This window comes from Muscardinus avellanarius (assembly GCF_963383645.1).
Source record: "Muscardinus avellanarius genome assembly, chromosome: 3".
In the NCBI taxonomy this organism is placed as follows: domain Eukaryota; kingdom Metazoa; phylum Chordata; class Mammalia; order Rodentia; family Gliridae; genus Muscardinus; species Muscardinus avellanarius.
This window is the reverse complement of record NC_137788.1, coordinates 161,515,930-161,533,949: the sequence shown is the minus strand read 5'-3', so window position 1 is coordinate 161,533,949 and position 18,020 is coordinate 161,515,930. Positions and strand designations below refer to the sequence as shown.

The window sequence follows — 18,020 nt, the reverse complement described above, 5'->3', positions numbered from 1 at the left end:
CGGGGAGGAAGGAGCTAGTGACGCTGGTCAAGCAGTCAGGACGCGGCGCCGGCTGCCATCACCAGGGACCCAGCGGCATGTGAGCTAGTGCGGGACCCGGGGCTGAGGCATAGAGTGGGGGCGAGGGATGAGGAGAGGGGCTCAAGGGCAGGCACAGGCTGGGCCGATCAGAGGCAAGAGACGCCCCAGACAAGCACCCGCAGGGGTGGGCACCCCTGGGCCAGGCTCTGCGTTCTAGCTGCTTTGTTCAGAGCGGGCGGGGCTCAGCAGCCCCACCTGCTGGTAGCTGCTGTTTTGGCTGACCCAGGCACAAGTATTTCCCTCACTGCAGAAAGTTCTTGGAGACGCTGTTTTTCTGGGGCCACTGCAGCATCTGATGTTGAATGGAAATGGGGGCTGGGGTGGGGGCAAGACAGTCCAGAGTCCCCCCGCTGCCCTCAGGCACCCATGCCGTGCCTAGGCTGGACTGCTGGCTCCTGCCTGACAACACAGTGGGTGTTCTTATGGGAAGAAATGATTTCCAGTCTACAGTCTTCAAGGCAGATGGAACCTACTACCGTCTGGCCGGGGGAGGGACAGCTCGGGTCACCACAGACCTACCGCCGCCTCAGGGACACACATCCTGGGAAGAAAGGCTCTTTTTCCCCAGATGTTGACTCCCCCCCATAGGTCAATCAGATGAGTCAGATGCCAGGGGAACTCCCCAAAGGTGCTTAACGTAATGTGTCTTTTTCCTTTAAAGATGGGAGGCTGAGGGGAAGGCAGCCCCCAGCAAAGGCCCAGCTGGAAGGCCCGAGGACGAGGTGTGTGTCCCTTAAAGGCCTTGTAACCTGGGAATTATGGAGTTTTGTTTATTTTGAAACAAGTTCTTACTAAGTGCTCAGGGTCCCGCTAAGTTGCTAATACCGCCCTTGCACATGCGATCCTCCTGTCTCAACCTCCCAAGTACTGGGATTCCAGGTGCGCGCCACCACGCCCGGCTCCCGATTTCCTTTTAAAGGAAATAGTTGGTCACAATAGGATAAGGGGTCATTGGAGAGCAACCAGTACCGCAAGGGAAAACGGGCCCATTACTCCAGCTCACCCTTCATCCGCTCACCCCGCACGAGCTGGGGACGGAGGCGCACCCGCTTTAATGGCCCTGACTTGGAAGAGACGCCCGTCTTTACGTCATGTGAGTATCGACCGTGGCTGTACTGGGATTCGGGTAATGCTGGTCAGTTCAAGGTGCTGCCGGGTGATGAAACAAAGATCCACTAAGGACACCAGAGAGTCCTCGTTCTGAACGCCTGAGCAGGCAGCAGAGGCAGTCCCCAAGAAGACCCTTCCAGAGAAGGAGTGACCGATTCCTGCCCGGGCCCCCAACACACTGCTGGGTGGTGCCCGTCTGTCCGCTGCCAGGCTGGACTACAGGTCTCTGTGCATCAAGCATGGCGGCTTCCAGCAAGAACAGTCCAGGCGGGACGCGGGGCCCCTTAGTGTCCGTGTCCACACCTGCGGCTGCTTCAGAACTGCTCCAGGACTCCAGCACCGAAGACGGCCTCCTCCGCCTGGTGCTCCTCGGAGGGGACCGCCGAGCGCAGGGTGCCCACCACGTGCCGCACCTCGGGAGGGAGGCCGCAGTGCGAGTGTTCCAAAAACTTAGCCACCAACACCCTGGTGTCCGCGTAGGCCTTGCTGTCCACCAAGGAGCGCGGCCGCTCTTTGGAGACCGTCTGTAAGGTCTCCGGCTTTGCCTGTTGGCCTGTTTTCCAGGTCACTGGGTCCCTGGGGGGTGAGAGCTGGTGTCGACAGGTAGCCATGGCAGAGCGAGATGTGGAAACTGAAAGTCAAGGGGAGAGATACGATCTGAAAACAACTGGAAACAGAACTGAACCAGAGGCACCTGGTAAGTTCTTTCAAATGTCAGCAGAAGTCAGGCTCAGTGGTGCACACCTATGGTCCCAGTACTCCTGGGAGGCTGAGATGGGAGGACGGCAGGTTTGAGGCCAGCCTCAGCAGGTTAGCTAGATCCTGTTCCAAAATTTTAAAAAATAAAAATAGAAAAGGAAGGGGGTGTGGCTTGGAGGTAGAATGACCCTGGGTTTAATCCCCAGAACAGAAATTAAATGAATGGATGGAGGAATGGATGAAACATAAAAATAAGTAAATAAAACAGAAGCCTACCAAGGACAAGTTTTTTCGCTTGGGTTCTTGTTTCTGAGAGCCAAGATTTAAGCTGGTGCTAACTTCGAGGTGTGCAGCCTCCCAGAGCTGAAGGAGTCACGATGGAGCCATTGTGGTACTGGAGATTGAACCCACGCACATTCTACCTCTGAGCCACACAGTTCCGCCTTATTTTATTATTATTATTATTATTATTATTATTTTAATTTTAATTTTGAAATAGGGTCTCACTAAGTTGCTGAGGCTGGCCTCAAACCTGAGATCCTCCTGTCTCGGCCTCCTAGGTGTTGGCATTATCAGCATGCGCCACCATAACAGGGCAGAGGGAGGCTGTGAAGCTGGGGAGGGACTGGCAGAGGTGGGTGTGTTCAGTAAAGTTGGGTGGCACTTTCTCCACGTGAGGGGAGGAGAAGAATTGAGGGCGTACCCTCGAAGTCTACGGGTGCAAGCGTGCTATTGCTTCAGCCAAGTGACTGTTGGGGGTTCCTGGCTCCTTCCAGGGGTCCCCCTCTTCCTCGCCAGACCGGGATCTGGGCTATTTGTTGGTCAGCTGCACATGGCTGCTGAGACAAGACTGGTGCAGGCAGCCCCTGGGACTCCTTCAGGGTTCTATAAATCCACTTCAGACAAAGGTCTACACTGACGGGACTACAGTCAAAGCCCACCAGAAGTTACTGGCAGAAGTGACACCTCCCTCAGTAGCTACAAGGGTGGGCCTGGGTCCTTTTCCAGGAGACACAAGACTCCCGAGGAAGCTGGTGGGAAAGATAAATTCCCGTGCTGCTGGCACAGGGACTCTGGTGCCAGCCCTGGGTGCCACCTACTCACACCGCGGACTCCACGGACTCGCTAATGAACACGGAAGTGGGTCCAGGGCGCCGCGAAGTGCTGGTGAGAAGAGCAGGCTGGGGTCGGCCCCAGACCCCAGGCCACCTGCCCGCATTCATCGCTTGTGGTCACCAGCCCCTCCTGGCCCTGGAGCACTGGGCAGCACTCACAGCTGATGGCCACAGCTGAGGCTGGCTGACCACCAGCTCTCATCGCCCACGCTCTTGAAGCCTTCCTCCCAGCCACAGTGATGCACTGGTGGGGGCTGAGGTGGTTTATAGGCCACCCCTCCCTCACCTGTACCCCTGGGGCCCCCCACATCCAGGCCACATTCCCCAGGCTCCCAGGCTGAGTCTTGACTCTCAGAGGTCACTGAGACCCGAGGTGTCCAGGGCGCACCCTGGGGACGTGGGTGGGCTTGGCCAGCCATACCTGCCTCGCTGGATGCACAGGAAGTGGGGTCGCTGGCGGAGCGGGCCATGCGCCCGGGACTTGGCTGCGTCTGCGCGCTCAAGCCTGCAGCCTCCAGGGACAGGTGGTGGGGGCCCGGGGCGGGTGGCAGCGGTGTCGGCGTGCCCGTGGTGTCGTCAGGGGAGGGGTGGCTCGGACCCAGGGAGGTGGCCCCCTCTGACGTCGGGAGGCTCACGCTGCTTGCTGGTACTATAAGATAACAGGCAGAAGGGTGGGATGAGTGACCACAGAGCCACCCGGACGAGGGGACAGCACCTGCCCTTCAAACTCCTAATAAAGTGAATAAACTCTGAAATCTCAGGTGCGTAGAAACACTGAACCAGGATGCCAAGCGCTGCGGTATGGTGCTGCAGGCTGGGGACACGGGATGGTCTCCCAAGAGGCATTCCAAGATTCCACCAGAGACTCAAGTCAGCGGTCGGAACTGCCTTGACTCTCGGCAGCACCCTGGGAAGGAGACGTGCCGGCTTGGAGCCGGGGGCGCAGCTCAGCCGTAGGGCGCTGGCCTGGCATGCCGGAGGCTCTGGGCTCCATCTCCAGAGAAACACCAAAAATAAAACCAAACAAAGAAAGCAATGCAGACGCCTAGGCAGACTCCAGAGCACAGGCTGGGAGCCGCAGGGGTGGGCCCAGCCACCCAGGGAGGCCCTCCACGGGACTCGGATGGCCGCTGAATGTGAGAACCACAGCTTCAAACCAGCAATGCCAGCTCCGAGCTGGCACGTCCGGGGCTGGATCAGAACCCGTGTTCACAGGATCCCGGGACCTGTGTGCACACTAAAGCCCAAGCAGTACTGTGCCCTACACTCGTCTTGAGTTACCAGCCACCCTGGCGCCCCGTGCTGGGGCTGACACGACACTTCCTGAAACCCAGGGTGACCTCTGGAAGGATGGATGGCCTGCCCCCGCGCACCCACCTGGCTCCTCCAGAAGGCAGCTCCTTCATGTCCACACCATGCCCCGTGCACTCTCTGCTCTCCTGATACCTCAGACCACCTCCCCCACCCCTGCTCTGGACTGGGGCTCCTGCCTCTGGGTTCAGACATCTGACATTTCTCATGTCCCCTCCTCTGCTTATAAGTACATGACTTCCAGCTTCCCCCTCTACCAAGCCTCCCCCTCTAAAACCTCCTGGTCTAGCCCCCCACCTTCTGAGGGAGGAGCCTAGAAGACATGAGCCTGGAACCCAGGCTCCAGCAGGGCTGGAGTTCCAACAGGGTGACATCCTGATAAACTCATGGTACCTCGAAAATGCACTTATTAAACCTACTTATGGAACACCATCACTCAGCCTAGCTGAACTAAATGTGCTCAGAGCACTGTTGCTAGCCTAGAGTAGGGCAAAGCCTCTTTTATAATACACTATTGACTATATCATGTAACTTACTGAAAATATGAGGGTTCGACATTGAAAGTCTGGTTTCTAATGAACGTATATCTCGTTTGTACCATCCCAAAGTCAAACTTTCTCAAGTTGAGCCATAGCCAAGTTGGAGACTGTACGCATACACAACTTTTGCTCCTAAAAGGGTGGACCCCAAGTTGAGTAGTATCTTTCTTCAAGCCCCTATCCCTCCAGTGAGAGGAAAAGGGTACTGGGAGAAGAGGAGACAGCGTACCTTCCCCAGGAAAGTGTAAGGTCTCCCAGGAATACTGACGTACTGAATACAAGTTAGAGAAGAAACATGAATGTATATAGTACTTAAGGGAAAGGCAAATCCCATCCCTCCAAAGAGTCAGAAATAGGAAGAGGAGGAGAAAAGAACATAGGAGGAAGAAAAGGGCATCCTTGAAAAATATAAACGTAGCACTTCTGATGCCTAGGGAGCTCGGCTTACCTGGGGTGCTAAAGCCAGCAGTGGTGTTGGGATCCCCAGAGCTGGACTCGGCCACCTGGTGATCTAGGCTTGTAACCTAGAGCGAGAGACATGAAAGGGGGCCAATGATGCGCTGAGAAAACCCTCCCAGCAGCCTCCGGCGACGCAGTCAGGCCCCCATATCCACAGAGTCCGCGCAGTCAACCCATTGCGGATGAAAATAAAAAGGGAAGAAGACTCCAGAAGTTCTAAGAAGCAAAACCGGACTCTCCCTGTACCAAGTACTACACGGAATCCATGCAGATGGCTTAGGCGGGGAGGTGTGTGCAGGTCACAGGCAAATACTCCACGTTATCTAAGGGGCTTCAACATCTGTAGATTTGGTATCCAAGGGTTCCCTGGGAGCCAATTCCTTTTGCACAGTGAAGGACAGCTGTCCAAGATGGCTTCAGAGCTCATCTCCTGGCAAGAAGCGCTAGGAGACATGTGTGTACATTTCCACTATCTTCCCCAAATTTCTGAGGCAGGAGTGCAGAAGGTGCCCTTGCCAAGGTCAAAGGCCATTTCTCTGAACTTTTGCAATCCCATCACCCCGCACCTACTCACCTTTCCATTAAAGGCACTGTTTAGGACCCTGGACGGTCCTACAGGATCCTCCAGGGCACCGTGGGACAGAGGATGGGCCCTGCCTTTACTTCGGCCTCAGGCTCCCCACCCCGCCCTCTCTCCCCCTGGCTTCTGCTCCAGGAAGCCTGTGGCTGCGGGACAAATGGTCGTCTGTTCCACATGCGTCATGCTGGCATGAGCTGGACATGGAATGGGCACTATGTAAGCGGCCACAGCCTGAGCGAGCGCCCAGGCCTCCCAAGCCGGCCCTGCTCCCTCCTCCTTGGTCTCCTACCCATGCATGGAGACGCGGCATCCAGGCTGCCCGCCCTGCCCAGGCTCAGGGTCCGGGTCTGGATCTGCACAGGGTAGGAGCTGCCGTAGCCACGGCTGCTAGTGTCCTCTTGTCCTGGTAGAGCAGTAGCTATCTATGGAGCTCAGCTCACGTGCAACAGTGACCCAGTCTTTACAGCTCTCTTGGAATGACCTCCTCCCTACCCAGACCGGCCTCAGGGAACGGAAGGAGGAAGGCCAGGCCCCGGCTGGGCGCGGCAGAGCACATCTGAAATCCTAGTAATTGGGAGGTTGAGACAGGAGGTTTGCAGGTTGGAGGCTTGCCTCAGTGACTTAGCAAGACCCTGTTTTGAAATAAAAAGGATTGGGGGAAGCTGGGCGTGGTGGTGCACGCTTGTCATCCCAGTATTTGGGAGGCTGAGACAGGAGGACCACAGGTCTGAAGCCAGCCTTGGCAAGTTAGGGAGGCCCTCCACAGCCTAGTGAGACCCTGTTTCCAAATAAGAAATAAAATCGGGCTGGGGGTTTAGCTCAGAGGTAGAATGCCTCTTCTTTCAATTCCTAGTGTCACAACAAAATAAAATGAAATAAAAGGGCTGGGGTATAGCTTGAAGGTAGCATGTCCCTGGATTCAATCTCCAGAAGAAAAGAAAAGCCAGGCCCGGCCCTGGTGGCCTGCACTGTCCTCTGGGCAGCAGGGCTTCTGCCCAGGTCCACACAGCTGTCCCACCCTGCCGCGGGGCATCCTGCCCCTCCCCAGGCCCTGTGCTTGACGGTCATAAGCAGAGTCCACTCGGCAGATGGGTACCACCATGCCTACGCTAGTGCAGAAAATGATTTCTGATTTCTTGTTTTATTTCAGAATTGCTTGGGGGACACACAAATAATGAACTCTGAGGAGGCCGGGGCGGCGCGGGGCCCCTGCGGCTTGGTCCGATTCCAGCTCAGGTAATTACATTTCTGCCTCCCTCGCTCCCTCCCTCCACCCCGCGTCACTTCAATCAGGCAGCTGATATTCTTCATTGCTCCCCTTTAAACCAGGCTGGGAAGGCAGGTGGCCCCAGCTGCAGCCTCTGCACCCACACAAAGGGTGTGAGCTGCTCCCCACTGTGGGGGCGCGGCAGGGGGTTTGGAGAGAGAGGGGAGGTAGAGAAGAGAACTGCCTAAGAAAGGCACCTAAATGTTGTCTCTGCTCCAACTTTTAATGCTCTAATATAATACTGTGCACACTCCTGGAAACCCCTGCCAAGAATATTCCATAAAAATCACAAAGAAAGGGACAATGCCCTAAAGGTCTGTTTCATTCCGTAACTCTCTCCTCCCATCCAATCTTCTGGTTTGTTTCTCCCATTGGAGGTGAAGTGGTAACTTAGAAACCTGCTGCCTAAAACAGAAAATAACAAAGCTCCCGGTAATAAAGAAATATAAATAAAACCAGAGAAATAAAATACACAGTGGGACAAGGTCAGGAGAAAATTGGATTCGTTTCCTATTTTGCAGAAATCTCCTCACTCACCTCCCTCTGGCTCCCTGGATTCAGGAGCCAGAAAATTTGGTTTTGAGAGGAGCCGGCTCCTGGAGCACGTCTCCCGCCTCTCTCCCAAGCTGAGTGCGGAGGGTTTCATTTGAATTGGGCCTTCCCCGGTGTCAAAAGCCACCACGCCATACTCGGGCTTTGGGGTACGGGGGAGGGGGGAGCGCTATTCTCTTTATGCAGTGCTGTCAACGAACTCTAAAGGCAGCAGAAAAGGGTGCAGAAGAAATGTAGTTGTGGCACGAAATTTAAGTTGAAATTTGAGTTCAGCAGTAAAGGGTCATAAGCACAGCTCCCTGCAGAAGTAGAGGGGTAACAGGGCTAATAAAAGGGAAGGCTGTGTGTATAACGTCACCTGGGCTTGATAATCCTTGGATATGCTATCATGACCAGTCACTGCAATCAAAAGATATACTGGCATTTAGACAAATTAGCCAAAGGCCCCCTCTTCTTCCTGTAGAAAGCGCCACGGCTAGCCCTACCTGAGCATGCTGCCCTGGTTCTACAAGGAGGTTCTCACTTCGGGGAGAGGTCAACCACCTAGTACCAGAATTATGAAGAGCTGTTACTTGATTCTCAGCTACCATGGGAAGCGTGAGTCACATACTCAGGGCAATCTTTGAAGATGCCAGTGTGCAAAAGGAAGCGGTCCTTTCCTTGGAGCGCATAACACCTAAGAGCCTTGACGGTGGGACTGTGTCCTGTACAGTGCATTCTCACGACTTCTGGTCTCACACTCAGATGCTCAGATTCCCCTCCTGAACACCACCCTGTCACCAACTCAGAGCCCCAAGCGCTGCTGGGTCATTTGACCCGGACAACAATGCCACAGCCATAGCTGGGTAGCCCAGGTCAAAAAGCCTGTACCAGGACTAGGTTGCTGACCTCTTTCACATCTGGAAGATCCTACATCTGGTTCCTGACCATGCCTTGCCCACCATCCATCCATCCATCCATCCATCCATCCATCCATCCATCCATCCTCTCTCTCTCTCTCTCTCTCTCTCTCTCTCTCTCCCTCCCTCCCTCCCTCCCTCCCTCCCCCTCTCCCTCTCTCTCATACTAGAGGCTGAACCCTGGGGTATTCTACCTCCAAGATACACCTCAGCCCTATTTTATTTTTTGTGACACAATTTTGCTAAGTTGCTGAGGGTCTTTGAGGGTTTTGCTAAATTGCTGATGCTGGCCTTGAGCCTATAACTCTCCCGTTTCAGTCTCCCACGTACAGGGATTCTAGGCATGCACCACCACTCCCAGCTCCATGCCTGCTATCTGGTCGACCTTCCCTTGCTCACATGCGTCCCAGTCCTATGTAGATGGCCAGCTCAGCTTTTCCTCCCAAGCCCCGTAGGAGTTCATCTGTCCCTTGGCTACATCATAGTTTTACTGGCACACACAAGGGGATACTGCCCAATTCCTGGTTCTGCATCCCCGGGAGCACTGCACAACGTAAGTAATCCCCTGGCATCTAAACAGGAATCTCAAACTGGGAAAATCTCAAAAGCTATCCTGCTGTAGAAGCAAAATCACTTCTGGTGGTTCTGGAACAGACTGGAACCACAGAAAGAACCAGAAAGGGTGCTTATTTCTAGGGCTGATTTCTAGGGCAGAAGAGGTCCAAGGACATCTCAATCAAGGTCCTAACCCTTGATTTCCTTCCAAATTACAAACATCTCAGCCAGGTGTGGTGGTGCATACCTGTAATCCCGGCTACCAGGGAGGCTGACATCGGAGGAGGATTTGAATTTCAAGGGTTCAAGGTCAGCCTCAAGAAAGGACTAGTGAGACCCCCGTCCCTGTGGGGCCGCCCTTTCTGTCACTCTGTCTTCTTCTCTTTATCCAAATAAGTGCTAGTAGGCAATTTATATGCCATTTGTCCTAACACGGGGAAGCAGTTGACCTCCTCCTTGCCAGGGAGGTGGCTTGTGCTGTGCAGGGGCAGCACCTTGCTGTCTAGCCAGAGGGACGGGCCACCCATGAGGAGGGGGCAGCTGGCAGGCGCAGCCTCCCCGTGATGACTGTAATGGGTTTCACTGACTCCTGGACTCCCGGAGATGTTTGCGGAATTGCAAAGTGCTTCTAGACCACAGGGTCAAATGGAATTGGCTGCAGCCCTTAATCATCAGATGCGGTCTGTCCCGCTCCCTCACCGGCAGCCCCTGAGGAGGCCACACAGACAGACGGGCTGGCTGGCTGGCGGGATGGATAATGAGTGTGTAAGAGTTTGCAAGCTAACACCATGGCCGACCTGAGATGAGGCTTTGATATTAAAACTTCTCACCAAAGATGTAGGAGAGAAATCTCAATATAGAGCACTCCCAGTTGTTTGGAGAATGGATGGTGTATACACTACTGGCCTAAGAACTAATATTACTATCCATTTTTTTTTTTTTGGCCCTGGGAATTGAACCCAGGGGAGTTGTCTCCAATTTACACCCTTGATCCATTTTTTAAAATTTATTTATTTATTATTTATTTATTTATTTATTTTTGAAACAATCTTCTTAGGTCACTGGGAATCTCTATATGTGTCTGAGGCTGGCCTTGAATCTCGTGATCCTTTTGTCTCAGCCTTTCAAGTACTGGGGTCACAGATGTGCACCACCCTGCTTGGTTCATCTAGCATATTCTATTCCTCAGAGAAGACAGAATCGTGCTAAAATGTGCATCAATATCCTAGCATGCACCATGGGGCTGCACTCAAATCCAGAAGTTCCTGATAGTACCCAGTGGCTCTGAAGAGCTGTGGTTGGGGTCCAGGCCAGGGGTTCTTGATGTCGGGAAGCCAAGGACTCCAAGCAGGGTGGCATCCTCACCTGCCAGTCTTGGGCACACAGGTGTCATGAGTCATCGTACCCAGACATCCTGTCTGGAAATAGGAGTCACAGCTCCTAATGACAGGGAGGACGGGAAGTTGGCCGAAGTCAGTCCCCAGCATGCAGCCAGAATTTTCAAGGACAGTAAGCAGGCTGGCCTGGGGTGCGGGGGGTGGCAGCGCTGCCCTCCTCTCTCTGAAGCAGCCATGGAGGACCATGAGTAGATTTTCAGGATCTCTAGGACTTTCTGATGGCCAACCTGGTGCCCTGTTGGACACAGGGCAGAGATGCCCATTGCCTGCCTCAGCCAGCCTTTCCCTCGTGCTTGCTGGGGACAGCCCCCCAGCGAGGGCCTGCATGTCCCCTGCCCTCGGTGACATCCTCAAGCCCTGCACCCACAGTCCCCTCTAGCTCCCATGCACCGTTTCTTTACTACACCTCTTGTGATGTCCTTGAAGTGCATGCCTGCATGTCAGGAGCTGGGACCTTATTAAGGGTGCAACCTCCTCCCCTAATCAGCTACTGAATCAGAGACCCTGGGGGCCACCCCACTGTCAGGATTGGACTGAGAAGTCCCGGGGGATCGGGATGCCATGGGAGTCTAAACCCCATAGCCCTCACCTTGCTACATCTCATCGTGCCCCATCTGGCACCATCCGGCTCCAGCTGTGATTCCTGGGGTCACCTGCAGGTTGTCCTTGGGAGCCAGGTGGCCCTTGGCGTTCCGTCCTCCACAGTCTCTGGGCAGCCCCTGACCTATGCCTTCCCCTGTGAACACTGGTTCCTGGAAATGCTTTTCCTGCAAAATTCCTTTGCTTCTCAAATACAGGCTTTGCGGGAGCCCTGCCTGGTGCTCTGCCCGCCCTGTGGCTCGCCGTGTGGGTGGGGACCCGTCTGCCACCACATGCCCTGGTGATATTCTGTGGCCCCTCCCTCTCCCTGGGCAGCAGCTCCAGTCTTCCAGGCTTTAGTGACCATCTCTGGGGCTAATTTTGCTCCTGTTCGTGTCTCAAGTTGTAGCTCCTAGGAGGAGCATCGCTGGGACATTCTGAGGACCCCAGAGGTCACCACCATGCACACCTATCTGGTGGCCTTCCACTCCTGGGGTCAGTCACTCCTGCCTTCCCTTGTGCAGCTGTGCCCTCCACTGGCATCCCCAACCCCCGCCACCCTGGTCTGCCTCGTAACCACCCAACTTGGCTCTGAGATCCTCCCTGGACATCCAGATACAAGCCCGCACCCTGCCAGCGGGCCCACTGTGCACCCTGTGAGGAAAACCTCCTGAAACCAAAGGTCTTCACCAATGCTACAGATTCAAATTATTTTTTATCATGAGCTGAAGGACAAACCACATCAAAAAGGCAGAGAATTGTTTGGCTTAAAAACAAACAAACACACTCCGTCATTACACGTCTAGGAATGAGATTTCAGGGTCAAGCTTGGCCTCCTCAATAAAGAATATGGTTCTCATAGGCAGTTCCCACAGGCTGGTTCTGCTATGTGTGAAAAAAAAAAAAAGAAAAAGAAAAAGAAAGAGCCAGCCTGGGGCTGCCGTCTGCATCCTGTTGATACACTCAGAACATTTCATCTGCTTGTTCTGGGGGTGGGGAGGGGCTCATGAGACTAGCCTGATGCTCTCTGGCCCAAAGGAGAGTCCTGTGACAAATGCTGTCCCCTCTGACGCACCAAGTCTATCAGGGTCTGAATGCACCATCCTCCTTTCCGCCGGGCACACAGCAAGCATGTCTTGTCTCCTGTCTTGCCACCACCAGCCTGCAGGTGACCTGTGATAACCACTGAACTGCCATCGAGGCTCATAGGGCCGAGGCCTCTGAGGGCCTCTCTGCCCACAGAGCTTCCTCAGGGTCAGCACCTCCTTGGTCAGCAGCTGGGATGAGGGCCGCACTCTCGTCTGTTCTGTGCACACGGGGGCCTTCAGAGCACCTCCAGCCGGGATGAGAGCTCTGGGTGACCTCAGAAGGTCTGAGCACTGCACGGGGCAGCTGTCTGGGGGTCGGTAGGAACAGGAGGCAGAGGGCCTGGCTTGATCTGACCCCTGGGAGTGAGAGGGATGGACACGTGTGCAGTGGCGCTATGGCTGCTAAGAAGCCCCAGGGGGTGCAGTCCTAGACACGCTTGGGTTTGCCCTTGCAAGCTCCTGGTCATGCCTTGGTCGACCTCCTCCACTTGTGCTAGGGCTGGGGTTTAGCACACACCCCTGCTCCCTCGTCTGCTGTCACTGACCCCAGTGCCCGGAGCCTCCCCACAGGACTCCAAGACCCCCTGCCCTTTGTCCTGCTCCCAGGTGATCTCTTTGCCTTGGCCAGGGTCATTCCACCGGATGTAGTGACCACCACCAGAATGGCCAGGAGGATGGAGATGCCACTCAAGAAGGCAGCGAGCTTTTGCTGAATTTGATGTTACCCATGTTCTGAGTCCTGTGTTGAGTCCATTACGGATGGCATCCCATTTCATCCTAGGAACTTGGTGCTACGATCCCCAGTTGTCAGATGAGGAAGCCGAGGCCCCACAAATGTGCTTCCGGTGCCTGCTACGTTCCAGGCTCCCCCGCCCAGAGAAGGCCCGACACACCTGGTGGCTAGAGCATGCCCCTGGCCTCCAGCCCCCTGGCCGCAAAAAAGCTGGGGACACTGTGGCCCGTGTCCAAGACAAGCCTCCTCCGCATTCTCAGTTCTTTGGCCCAGCTCCCCTGCTGCAGCCCCCTACCCACAATTTAGAAGGTACCCAGGTTCTTCTACTCTGTGTCCCCAGCCACACCGGCCAGCCTTAAGCTCAGATACACCTGAACTATGATGTGTGGCTGTAGCGACTAAGCCAGGTAACCCCGGGGAGAGCTCAGCTATTGGGGCTCCTGGGCCTGAGCTGGGATCTGTGTGGGTCCTGCCCTCTCTGGGCCGGCTGCTTCTCCCTCATCTATAGCACAGAGCTAGGAAGCCCAGCTCTTCTCAGTGATTCTGAAAAGCTAATACATATAGATGTCCTCAGCGGGCCTTAGGATAAGGTGGCTATGGGTGTTAAGGACACAGCCATTTGGCCCAGCCCGGTGCCTTCTGAGGCAGGCCAGCAAAGTTTCCCTGAGCTCTTCCCTGGGGGCCGGCTGCCTGGGGCCCCAGCCTCACCTGGCTGGCAGGGGTCTGGCCCACCACGGCCTCGTAGGGAGGGGGCAGCTCCGCGGGGTACAGCATGCTGGGGCTGTTGATGGCCACATCGTACAAAGTGCTGAAGGGAGAAGAAGCAAAGTCCAGGTGGAGGCCCCTGAAAGGCAGAACCGTCGGTCACATCCTCATTCCCTGATTAAGGCCCCTGAACCGCCGATGTTTCTCTCAAAGGCCTCAGGGAGTCAGGGTTTCCCTCAGCCTGGGCTCGCCACATTTGAGAAATGAAAGCCTGATTCGCCAGGCGGTATTTAGCTTCCGCTTCTCATCTGGAAAGCCACACACATTCCCAAGGAATTCTATGGTTCTGTCTATGACAATCAAAGTCATACAGCTGATGGGATCTTTAGTTGAATTTTACATGCTAAGTGAATGGCTATCATTCAACAACGGGAAGGACAAGAGAACGACTCTTCTCTGCCTGTGTCTTCTTTCTGGGGATTACGCAGAGACACTGATGGAAATGTTTTATTTTGAAATCCCTTCTCTTACCCATTGTTAGGGTTTGGATAGAGAATGTCCCCTGAGAGAGCGCGTGTATTCATGTCCAGAGGTGGTGTGATTGAGTTATGAGGGTTCTCATCTAACCAGAGGAGAGACCCGTCGTAGAGGACTTACTGGGTGGTAGCCTAGGCAGGTGGAGTGTGGCTGGGCGAGGTGGGTGCCTGGCGGTGTGGCCTTAGGGACTCCGCATGTGTCCTTGAGCCCCTCACAGAGCTCCCCACCTCCACGAGATGAGAACAGAGCCCTGTGCCATTCTCTGCTCCCGGCGCCATGCTTGAGCTCTGTAGACTACACCTGGCCTAACTAACCTGGACTGAAGCCCTGAGATCTTCAGAACTCCGAGCAAATGAAGCTCTTCCTCTCAGTCAGGTGTTTTGGATTAGGGTAGTGAGCGCGTTCACGGAAACACCCTTCGTTCTCTGTTCTCTCATCAGACACGTTTTCCTATCCTTCATCTCCCTGACATGAGCCGGTGGCCATCTCCACTTCCTCCTCCCCAGTGTGACTTCCTGTCCCGGTAGCTCTGGCCTCATCCTGGGGCCCCGAGGAGCAGACCAACCTCTGGGCCTCGCTGGAGGGCGTGCAGGTGTACTCGGGAGGGTAGTAGGGCGGTGGGGGCAGAGGGGGGATGAACTCATCGAAATCCAGGGTCTGGTGGAGTGCGGTGCCGTGCGGCGTCAGGCAGGCGGGGTTGGCGGAATGGGACCTCTGCGGAAAGAACTGGAAAACACAGAGAATCGAGTTACTGGGGACATCTTGTGTGGCTTGTGTCTAATTACGCTAATTAGACGCCAGCTTTAATGATCAGTGTGCAATGCCTATAATTTAATTTGTCAAGCTCTGACTGCTGAAACACTCGCTTGGAAAGTAACGACTTGTCTCGGAAGCCGTGTGAGCTGCGATTCCCACGCAGTTATGTGGAATGCCCTTTTTCTCTAACTCTTAAGAAGAAAATACCATCTGGAAGTCTTTAATACTATCTGTACCACTGAACCTGGCTCCTGCGATTTTACTACTCAAAGTCTGTAGCAAAGGGCCGTCCGCAATTTAAGATGGCGCTTCCCAAAGCACGCTGCTGAGAAAACGCTACACCTTCAAGATGCGGCCACACCCAGCTTCTACAGTGAAATAAGATTGGGAAACATCCGACAGGTACTCCCCTCTCCCTTCTAGGTGTCCTGCAACGTGCATTCTTGTGTTAAAGCACTGATAAGGCTGTGTTGAAAAATCCACCTATGTAACCTATTATTTCCCCAATATTTCATGGGGCACAGAGTAGCTATTATATTTGGCAGTTTTCAGGAATCTATACACTTTGTAAAAACACCGTGCTGAGGGAGAAGAGACTCCTTGTGCGCTTCAGGACACTCTGCGGCAACCTTGAACAGTGAGATGCTGTTGAAACAAACTGGTGGACGCTCCCTTTAAGGAAACAAATGCCGTCTGCCAGTTTTCCACCCGAAGTACAACCAACAGCTTCCCTTTCCACCTTCTTGTTGCTCCTGCTAGAGGCCACCGGTGGCGCGGCGGTGCCCTGGACACTGCCCCACCATTCTCAATGGGGAGCCCACAGGGGGCAAGCCCCTACACTGTTAAACTGTGGAGGCTCATGGGACCTCCCAGGGCACAGCAGATGAAGCAAGCAGAGGGACAGGTCACGGGGATAGGACAAGGTCCCAGATCCACCTCGTGTCCATGAAGAAGACATGCAAATGATCTTTGAAAGATAGAAGGGTTTCGTGGGTTGGGATCAGGAAGGCACCCAGGCTCAAGAACAGGTGAGCCAGGGAAGGAGGGAATGAACACCTAACACGCGAGATTAAAAGTGGTTCCTGTGGGTCTTCCTTGCAAGTCCCTTTTCAATCAATTTTATTCTGCCATTTTATTTTATTATTTTATTTTATTTTGTGGTGCTAGAGATTGAACTCAGGGGCATTCTACCTCTGAGCCATATCCCCAGCCCTATTTTATTTTTTATTTAGAAACAGGGTCTGGCTAGGTTGCTGAGAGCCTCACTAAGTTGCTGAGGGTGGCTTCGAACCTGCCGCCTCCTGTCTCAGCCTCTTGCGTACTGGGATAAAAGATGTGTGCCACCATGCACAGCTCTATGTTTATTTGATTGTCTCAAATACAGACAAATTAATGGCCATGAGCAGGTCAATGGGCATCTGTGGTTCTCTGCCGTGGAAAGCTACCAATCCTTATGTTTACTGCACAAAGGTTGAGGGGCTGGGATGAGGGAAAATGCTGTTGAAGTCTAAAAAGGAAATATTTTGAATTAGTCTCTATCAGAAATTAGAAAACTCAATAACATACTCCAAGAAAACTAATGAAATGCAAAAAGCCCAAACCCTTGTTTGTGAAAGGTACGATTCTGCCAGGCAAAGAAACAATTATTTTCAGGAAAGGCAACAGAGCTCTAGAGAACCCTGTGAGCAGGTTTAAGTGAGCAGATGCTTCCGGACACCAGCAGCTTTATGACGTTGAAAGGGGCTGGTGTCACGGGGCTAGGAGCACAGTTCAGTGGTAGACCACTTGACTAGCATGTGTCTGTCAAACCTTGAGTTCAATCCCCAGAACCACTAAAATAAAACAAAAACAACAAAAACAAAAACCAGACTCTGCCTCTGCCCTGCGCCCTAGACAGCATTTTAAGGGGTGTGCTGGGCCCACCCTCACGGGGTGGGGGGGATACCAGACTCCACCCTCACAGGGGGGGGTACCAGACTCCACCCTCACGGGGATACCAGACTCCACCCTCACAGGGGGGGGTACCAGACTCCACCCTCACGGGGATACCAGACTCCACCCTCACAGGGGGGGGTACCAGACTCCACCCTCACGGGGATACCAGACTCCACCCTCACAGGGGGGGGTACCAGACTCCACCCTCACGGGGATACCAGACTCCACCCTCACGGGGGATACCAGACTCCACCCTCACAGGGGGGGTACCAGACTCCACCCTCACAGGGGGGGGTACCAGACTCCACCCTCACGGGGATACCAGACTCCACCCTCACAGGGGGGGGTACCAGACTCCACCCTCACGGGGATACCAGACTCCACCCTCACGGGGGATACCAGACTCCACCCTCACAGGGGGGGTACCAGACTCCACCCTCACAGGGGGGATACCAGACTCCACCCTCACAGGGGGGGGGGGATACCAGACTCCACCCTCCCTGGGGGGGTACCAGACTCCACCCTCACGGGGGATACCAGACTCCACCCTCCCTGGGGATACCAGACTCCACCCTCACGGGGATACCAGACTCCACCCTTCCTCAGAAAGGGAGAGTTCTGCCTCCTCTGCAGCCTCTCCTGCAATTCACGCCTGGCCTCTTCCTCCTCTTCCCACCACCGCTGTCTCTTTAAGGAGGCCAGGATCTGTCTTGCAGCCCAAGGTCAGTAGCTCTGTCCTCTGCTCTGAGATGCTGGGCCTCAAAGCCTGCAAACTACATTTCTCAGGCTCTTTTGGTTGCTGGCTTCCTGTTAGGCTCTGTAAATAGGGGGCGCTAGAGAGAGAGAGAGAGAGAGAGAGAAAGAGAGAGAGAGAGAGAGAGAAAGAGAGACAGAGAGAGAGAGAGAGAGAGAGAGAGAGAGAGAGACAGAGAGAGAGACAGAGAGAGAGAGAGAGAGAGAGAGAGAGAGAGAAAGAAGAGGGAGGGAGCGCGCGAGAGAGCTAGTGCCTGGAAGGCCCCAGCATGCAGGGAGCCTGTCTGGTGTCTGGTCCTGGTCCTTCTCCTTCCCTTCAGTTCTCCCACGCTGGGTCATGGCAGCTGCTTCCTGGGGCTGCCTGTACCTG

General features: G+C 54.4%; 1 protein-coding gene across 1 annotated transcript in view; it reads right to left on the bottom strand.

The window, feature by feature from the left end:
* Positions 1–1,505: 1,505 nt before the first annotated feature.
* ENTREP2 (endosomal transmembrane epsin interactor 2) overlaps positions 1,506–18,020 on the bottom strand; it is a gene marked incomplete at both ends in the record, with an annotated part of 402,412 nt that continues 385,897 nt past the window's right edge. Inside the window, 5 exons of the mRNA XM_080691706.1 lie at positions 1,506–1,822; positions 3,427–3,654; positions 5,304–5,379; positions 13,673–13,808; positions 14,772–14,932. Of these exons, the coding sequence (XP_080547832.1) occupies positions 1,506–1,822; positions 3,427–3,654; positions 5,304–5,379; positions 13,673–13,808; positions 14,772–14,932 (918 nt within the window). The remainder of the gene's footprint in view (positions 1,823–3,426; positions 3,655–5,303; positions 5,380–13,672; positions 13,809–14,771; positions 14,933–18,020) is intronic.